Genomic DNA, 8,913 nt, shown 5'->3' with positions numbered 1-8,913 from the left:
GCTATCAGAAACTCCGAGCCAAAGTTTTTCAAGCTGTGCTGGCACATCAGTGACCACACTGATGATTAATATGATTTTACTGCAAACCCGAGATTATCTTAGAAAATTGCCCTATTTTTCCTTATCTACTTTCAACATTTATATGCCCCTCAATCTCTGTCACAGATGTTTCTACAGAACACTTCCTCTGTACATTTTTAACCATCATTTACTCCACTGTCAGTTCCTGGATAAGTACAGAGTATTACCTGGCGCACCTGGTCTTAACATCCACAGCAGCAGTCCCTGAACTCCTCTCAAATCTACAGATAATACCTTGTGCCTAGGATTCTGCATAACTGCCACTCCCTCCTTTTTGACACACACTGAGAAACTGTCCCTTTTATCACTTCTCCTGTACTTCTGGTCTGCGAAGAATCCTTTCCTTTTTGATTTTCCTCCTCTGAGCTAGATTCACGTAGTGAGCTTATACTCAGAAATCCTGCTCAGAAATTCCATCAGAGAAATACTGCTTATGATTTTTCCAAGGTGGCCTAGAAATGTTTTTTGTTCTGTAGCAGCTTTGCTGTTTTGGAGGGCACCAATATGCTTCTATCTAGCATGTGCTTTTCCTGCTAGAACAAATCCATGTTCTGTCTGACAAAATACAGCCATGTGGTTAAGAGTTATTAAAAGCATTAAAGCATTAACCTCTTGTAACCTCATTTTTCACTTTGTACACATACATAAGTGTTTAATCGAATTGAAGTTAAACACTAAAAAGTTTGAGAGGCCAAATTTATACATTCTCTTCAGTTTATACAGAGCTGATGTGATAAGAAGCCAAAGGAATTAAAAGACACCACTACACAGAAAATGCTCATCTGTTGATTTGTTTAAGTTCTGTTGCTACATACTAGAAGTTTTGGTGAAAAGCATTCCCAGCATTTAAATCAGGGAGCTTTGTCCTACTGGGATCTGATCTGTGCCCTGGCGCCACGCTAGCTCATTCTACTGTGCTTTGGAAGTTGAACAAATGATTTTATGTCAAAAGATCTGCTGGAGAAGGAATGAGCCCAGTTCTTGAGTGACAACACAGGCTAACCGCTGTGTGGTGTTTGTATAGTAGACTGTCTTCTTCTCATTCTGCAATTTTATTTCAAGCAGCCAGAATCCCCAGAGGAACTGACCTGACTCTGCCATGGAAGTCTGATACAGCAGTGATGACCCTTTTGTCTCTCTCCTTTGCTTGTCTCCACTTGGCATGAAAGCTTTGGGTATCATCCATCACTAAAGCCAGGGAAAAGTGAGTATTAAATCCCAACAAAAACTGCCTGAAGTATAAATGTCAGGAACAGAATGGGCCAAAACCAGAAATTCAGACGTGCACTCCAGGTGCTGAGGTGTAATGATCTTTCATGGTGAACAAGACAGGTTGTTCCTGTAGCTGATTTGCTAGTGGATGTGAACTGGAATTTCTGGAGCTGCACTTCGGAACAGTTGCATGCACTGTATTTAGGGTATGGCTCATTGGGTGCCTCCCTGCTTTAAAACTGAACTGCTCTGAACCTCAGAGACTGCATATGTGAGTTCACAGAACTTCCTTATGTTGAATAAGTGGAAAGGCAGGAGGATACTGAACTGGTACACGTGCATCATTTCATCTAGCTATATTAGGCCTCCTCCTGTGCAGCTGCTCCCAGGCTCTGCAGAAACTGATGTACTTCGCAGAGGAGAGAGAGGGGTTTTAAATGCAGCCACGGAGTGAAGAGTATAGCCAGAGCTCACCAACAGTAGGTGCCGAACCTCATTGGAGGGTATAACAGTGGGGACAGACAGGAGAGTAGGGGGAACAAGCTTTGACTACAACTTAGGGATGTTGTGTCTACCTTAGGACAGGACAATGAATCTTTTGCCCACTTGTTCCATAACCAGAATTGTAAAGACAATAGTGTTTGTCAGTTTTCCAAATGTTCAGAAGTCAGCCATTATGAAAAAGGAATTCTGATAACAAAAATAGTCTTAACTTTTTAGTATTGTCTAATAGGAAGAAAAATAAGGAAGGGCTCAAAGGTAACAGAAAAACAGGCTATAAAAAATGGACTAGTCTTTTAGTTCCATACAAGTTACTACAACGTAGCATTTCCCAAATTTGCAAAATGTATCTCTCATACTTTACTAATTAATCTGTTTCTGATTGCATAGTCCAAATGTATCTACTTAATCTATTCCCTCTTAGATTGTATGAATGTCTTGAAATTGTTGTTTATCTAAAATTATCTTATTCAGCACTTCTGCACTGCATAGGCTGCACAGGCTGCGTAGGCTGTTTTTCCCTCTGATCACAAAAAGCTTTTCTCTGATAAGGCATCCTAAAATTTTCTTGTGTGTTTGTCTCAAAGGGTATTTAAATTTGAAAGATCGCTCAAGTCAAATGGACTCCTACTGTTAAAACATTATTTTTGAAAATATTAATGAAGTTGGTAATAATAAAAAAGCACTGTGACACAAAGTTGAGCTAAGCATCAAGGACATCACAGATCACCAACAGTAGCTTTAGTTAGCAAATAAATAACAAAGAACCGAGTCAGCATTACAGCGCTTCTGTTATTTTAACTTGAGTAGAGGATGTTTACTGTTAAAAGGGACAAACAAGAATATTAGATAAGATGACAGCTCAACAGATCTCAGCCCGGAATTTATCACACACTGTTTAATGGGGCATTTAAATAGATAACCAGGACTCCCTTGGGTCAAGGATATGTGCCCTCCTGCATACACTGCACAGAGCAGCATTCGTTTTGCACGGTGCGTGAACCAGGGGCTTTCCACCTGGATTCCCTCTTTTTCGGAGCAGTGTCATGGAATACTTTGACTCACCTTGCTTGAAAACAAAAACCCTGGAGAACTGTTAGTATGTTAGAGATCCGGCGGGGAGAAAAGGCCCAGCATTAGCTTTCTGTAAACAAACGCACATTAGAAAGGTTAAGACATGAATGTGGTTTAGATTTGCTTTTTAATGCTATCTCCGTAGCGAGTTTGGTATCTCAGTAAGAAAAAAGGGGTGTTGGATTTTCCTTTCACAGCTATTCGGTTAAAGAGTGAACGGTCGGGCCCGAGACGGCCAAAGGCGCCGTCCCCGGCGCGGGGGGGTCCCGGGCCGGGGCGGCGAGGTGCAGTCGCGCGCGCGGACACGCGCAGCCCCCGCAGCGCGGCGCAGCGCAGCGGCGCCCCCTCGGCGCCCGCACGGCGGCGCTAAGGGCGGAGGCGGCCGGCGGCGCTGAGACCCGGGGGCGCGCCAGCTCTGGCCGCTGTCTGCGCATGTGCTTGGCCAGGGCCGCCGGAGCCGCCGCTCGCGGTCGCCGTCTCCGGGGCTCGCCTTCGCCTTCGCCTTCGCCGCCGCCTGCCGGCGCGCGGACTCAGCCGTGCCCGTGCCCGTGCCCGCCGGCGCGGGGCGAGGCGAGGCGGGCGCGCCGCCGGCGCGGGGCCCTGCCGCCGGGCATGGGGCCGCGGCGGGAGTGAGGGCGCTGCTGCCGCGGCGCTCGCCATGGCCTGCACCATCGAGAGGGTCCTGGCGGACGCCAGGACGCTGCTGGAGCGGCTGAAGGAACACGACACCGCGGCCGAGTCGCTCATCGACCAGTCCGCCGTGCTGCACCGCCGCGTGGCCGCCATGAGGGAGGCGGGCGCGGCGCCGGCCGAGAAGGTGAGCGCGGCGGGGCCGGGCAGGGCCGGGCCGGGCCGGGCCGGGCCGGGTCTGGTCTGACAGCGCCGTCTCGGCAGGGCCTGGGCAGCGCGTCGGAGCGGGCCGGCGCGCCCCGTCTGCGGCCGCACGTGCTGCTGCCCCAGGAGAACACGCAGATCCGCGACCTGCAGCGGGAGAACAGGGGTGAGCCTGCCCGCGGCAGCGGCACCCGGGGACCGGGGTGCGCGGGGGGAGGCGGGAGCTTGGTCTGCCGGCCGAGGGGCCCCGACAGCCACCGGGCCCCAGGCCGCGCCGCTGCGACCGGAGCAGTGGACCCAGGGCCTCCAGGCCCTTGTCCGGGGAATTGCCGGTAGCTCGTGGCAGTGCTGTCCTGCGTTTTGCAGAGTTGTGGATCTCGCTGGAGGAACACCAGGATGCCTTAGAGCTCATCATGAGCAAGTACAGAAAGCAGATGCTGCAGCTGTTGCAAGGGAGAAAAGCTGAGGAGGCAGAGCCAGTCTTCAAAGTTCATCAGGCTAATTGTCTGGTAAGGTGGTCGTAGGATGGGAAGACAGCTAGAAGAAATTGTTCCCTGCCTCTTGCTTATTTTTATGTATCCTGTGTCTCATTTCATGGAATGTCACTGCTCCAAAATACATTTTCTGAAACTCCTGTCTTTATCTAGTGGTATTTTTTTTCCCCATTCCTATTACAACATACAGGTTGTAACAGTTATCACAGGGGCACTGAAGAGCATAAAGCTTTCAAGGACCAAGTGAAGATTTGTTGTATGCACCCCGGGTGTTAAATTCTTTGGGAAGAGGTTAATGTCTTTATTTTCACTTTACAGAAGCATGTGCATCAGTGGTATTATTGTTACCATTCAGTAACCATTTATAACAAAGGGAGTAGAATCTCCTAAATCTATCTAAGCTGCAGTGTGTTAAATTCTTAAGAAATCATCACTTTAAAGTGATCCAGATACTTGGTGCAACAGTGTAAAAATGTGCCAAAAAGGCTGCCTTCATCCATGGCAGGTGCAGTGACTTCAGCTCTCTGAGATGTGCATCCTGATAACTCCTGCCTGTTTTACATTTAAGTGTCTAAAAATAATATAATAACATTAGAAGTCTGATTATCCCTTACAGTTAATTAGGACTATGCTAAAATATATGTTTATGTGTGAGCAGAGAACAGCAAGCTTGTTCAGCCTAATCAGATCTCTTATTTTGTGTTTTTTAATTGGAACTCGAACCATCCTAAGTCTTTGTACTGATCACGTGACAATTCATTGCTTCTTTGTTTTGTGTTGCTCAGGTCTTCAGAAAACATATTTTTTTCTAATAATGTAAAAATGTCTTGCTGCTTGCTTTCTAACATTGTTCTCTGGCACGGCTTTTGCTTCATTGTAATAGCACAGCAACATGTGGCTGAAAAGACCCCAGAGGGATCTAGACCATTCCCTGACTCCAAGATGGAATGAATATACATACATTATTTCAATATCTGGCCAAAATCTTTTGTACTTCAAATTAAGTCTTATCAGTTGTAGCCACCAGTGGAGAACAGTAACAACCTTTTAATATCTTTTGAAGAGTTGCATTCTTACTATAACTCTTTCTGTTTAGAAAAAAACATCATTCTTTCTTCTCAGAATAAGTTTTTTAAGCCTTTCTTGTTCCTCCTGTTCTCTCCTAGATGCTTTGTTTACATCTTTTCTGAATAATAGAATTCAAAACTGCTGTGATGATGCACTTTCCATCCAAAGGCAGAACAGAGTAATTACTGACATGCATTTAAAAGAGAACCTACCCTATTACTTCTGATATTCCCCCAAACCAGAGTGCCTTGTGATAGCCTCCTATTTGTATGTTATGTTAAAATGGTGATTCAGAAGGTTTCCAAATCCACTTCTCACTGTTTCCTTCTTGCCAGCTGTTGACATTTTTGCACTTGCATATTCAACTCGAATGCTTTTCAAACAGGAAGTATTGCTACATTAGATGCAGGGAATTTTCAGGCATTCAGGGGTTTCTGAGGTTCAACTCTTAAAATGCATTCTCTGAAGGATTAGAGCTGTATCTAGATAGGGTCTGTAAAAACTGCCCCAGGAGGCTTTGGGTTTATTTATTTTCGCTGCCTTCTGAGATGAGGCCGTTTACTTCATATTTGTATTTAATTGTGAAAGCTCATTTGCTTTTATATTGGGTATTTGTTTTTATAAATTCTGAGTCAGGCCTTTCTTATTTCTAAAGCTATATAAAACTAGCCGCATACTGATTGGATCACGTGAACCTGAATCTGTTGTCTCAGTCCTTGTCACACTTGAAACAATTTTCCTATTAGTATGTAACGGTGCCTTATGTCTTGCTGACTGATGCAATTCTGTTATACTTTTCATTGATGTTTCATGATAGTTGAAGAAAAGGTGCATGTTGTCATCTTTAAATAATGTACAATTTGGAAAGGATTGCAAGTGTTTTGAAGGAGAGGATTACAATTAAAAATAGGAAACTAGTCCAAAGTCAAGAAAATTAAAAGTAATTATTTTTTTAAAAAGATTTATAGGAATAATATATTACTGCTTTTGCTTTAACATATTGAATATATTGCTTTTATGTTTTTCAGGAAATTGAAAGTCAAATAGACAGAATATTTGAGATGGGAGAAGTGATGAGAAAAGCTGTTCAAGTTGATGATGATCAGTTCTTTAAAGTTCAAGAGAAACTAGCTCAGTTGGAGGTAAGAAGTGGTATAATTGCTAAGGTTAGATTGAGGTTTTTGCATTTTCTAGACTTATCCTAAAATGCTTTTTTGCTTTCCACTGGTAGAAAAGAGAGAATCAGAAAGAGATGGTTGGGTTTTTATATTTGTATATGCTAAGGATTTATAACATTCAAAAATGGGAGGTGGGAATAAGGAGAACGATCTGTTTCTTTTAAGTAGTTGATGTTTGTTTCTTATTATGTATAAAACCAGAAGTAAAAGATATGCTTTAAATGATGTGGGTCCCCTCTTGCTAGTGTTGCATTATTCCTAATTCTACAAAATCAGTGTTTTATTTAGTTGTCAATGAGTGTGGCTATTAAAGATTATAGTCCTTTAAGTGCAAATTAGCTCATTTTTATTTCAGCAAAAATATTGATTTTGCAGCTTGAAAACAAAGAGCTCCGTGAACTTTTGTCAATCAGCAAAGAATCTGTTGAGGTGGGGAAAGAAGATCTGCCTGACAGTGAAGCTCAGGTCACAAAGTAACCCTTTTTCCAAATGTTGGCTTCCGAGAATACCAGGAATCAACCCTATAAGGAAGGATGGTTTGTGTTTTGTTCTTTCAGGTGTTTCCTTGTATGTTTGTTTTATCTTTAAAAATGGGTGGCCTGTTTTCTCTGCATTTTTCTGAAAGTACATGCTCTGGTGGCAAAGGCTTGCATTGCTGCTCAGTCTTAGTATTTGCAGCATATAAATGCTTAACAATGAAGTGTTTATGATGATCTACTCTGTTGTGATAGTTTATTTTCTCTTATAAATGTTGTTTTGGATCAGCTTTAGTTAAGAATTCCAACTATGCAGACAGCACTTAAATTATTTCATTTGATAGAAACAACAAGAGAGTATTCGAAAATTACAAATGGTAGGCACACATTTTGAATACCTAACACAAACAGAGTTTGGCTGGGTTAACATTCTTACTGGGAAACAAACATCTTACTAGAAGCAGATCAAGAGAATAGAAGATAATAGTGCACTTCAATTAATAACTCATATAAGGGGCATACTTTGCCTTGATTTAGAGGGGAAAATCAGAATGGATAGCCCTTTCTCACGCTTCCGCATGTCAGTGTGGTGTGTCTGCCTAATGTTCTCTTTTTTCTTGCTTTTTCTTTGTTTTGGGTTTTTTTTTGTTTTTTAAGTGGGTAGATCTATTCTGGCTCTACCTGGGCTGCAAGGTGTGTGGATATTGGATAGTTCTGATCTGAGGCACTGCTCTCAAGCCAATAGAGTAAGCCCTGCAGAGAACACAGCACTTCCAGATCAAAGCTGTCTGGCTTCCCACTACTTTGGGCTTCAGGAAGGGTGAGCTCAGGTCAGGCCCAAAAAAATTAAACCAAAACCAACCATATAGACATGTTTTTAATGTTATATCACAGGTAAGTCTAGTGATAGATGTTACGTAGTTATTGTAAAATCCCATATCGAGTTAAATCAGTTGCAGTGTCTAAGAATTTTTCAATATTGTGGTACTTATGACATTTATATAAAGATTTGTCTCTGTCTTTCTTACTGGTGATCAAAGGATAATCCTTCAAGAACAGCAAGCCTCTCATTCCCAGCATTAGTTTAAATTGTTATGCCATTGTTTCCCAAGTGAGAATTTTGATAGATGCAGAAGGTGATTTAGATCTTGTGCCTAAGACACAAAGAAAATTAAGACATTTCTTTGCCACCATTTGGAACACCCAGAAAGATGGTTTGATAGAGATGAGGATTTTCTGTACAGGAATATCCTTATATAAAGTCATTTTCTACTTTAAATTATCGCTTAATAGGGAATAAAAATAAGTATGGGCAATATTTTCTCAAGTGTGTTCAGTTTTATGAATCCTGGTGATAATTCAGTCTGTTCTGCCTGTGCCTGAGCCTTTGCCACCCACTCTCCATTTTAGCATAGTCCTTGAATGCGTGTATTGAAATGAAACACTTTTGGTCATTGTATTTCTTTTCAGTTAAGATCATCTGAGCTGTCTGTGGCAGTGCATTTTGTCTTCATGATGCTAGTGTAGATTCAGTTTCTTCTGATAGGCCAGTTGCTGTGCAAACCTAAAAATAGGAAACTGAGAAGCAGTTGATTATAGAGCTCATTATTAATGAGCAGGAGAAAGGGGGAGGAGGTTTAAATGTGTTCATATGCTAATCCTCTACTCTGATCTCCGAATATGGAATCTGTGACAGTAAATATGCGAGTGTTTGTGACTCTTGAGGGAATTTTCAGAAGAACCTACTCCCCTCATGCTGAAAGTTGAACACTTCACTGTAGAAAATGCTGCTGCTTCTGTCCTTGAAATCCAACTACAAAGCATCTCCCTGTGTTGCTTCATCTCGCTGGGGAACGAGATGAGGCAGAAATGCCCCTCCCTGCCCCGGTGCCTGTGCCTCCCGCTAGCCTGGTTTCAGCCACGAGCAGCAGGGCTCCGCGGCGCCCTCGGCCTACCGGAGGGGATAAGCGCAGCTATTGTGCGGCTGCGGCGCCG

General features: G+C 43.2%; 1 protein-coding gene across 1 annotated transcript; it reads left to right on the top strand.

Annotated features, from left to right (window-relative positions):
- The first annotated feature begins 3,266 nt into the window (after positions 1-3,266).
- Positions 3,267-8,236, top strand: SIKE1 (suppressor of IKBKE 1). Its single transcript, XM_064498216.1, has 5 exons — positions 3,267-3,685; positions 3,763-3,868; positions 4,069-4,211; positions 6,293-6,406; positions 6,818-8,236. Exons 1-5 carry the CDS (start codon positions 3,527-3,529, stop codon positions 6,917-6,919), a joined length of 624 nt encoding a protein of 207 aa, XP_064354286.1. The 5' UTR covers positions 3,267-3,526; the 3' UTR covers positions 6,920-8,236.
- Positions 8,237-8,913: the final 677 nt, after the last annotated feature.

This window comes from Dromaius novaehollandiae, chromosome 27 (assembly GCF_036370855.1).
Source record: "Dromaius novaehollandiae isolate bDroNov1 chromosome 27, bDroNov1.hap1, whole genome shotgun sequence".
Lineage (NCBI taxonomy): Eukaryota > Metazoa > Chordata > Aves > Casuariiformes > Dromaiidae > Dromaius > Dromaius novaehollandiae.
This window is presented reverse-complemented; position numbering and strand designations above follow the sequence as displayed.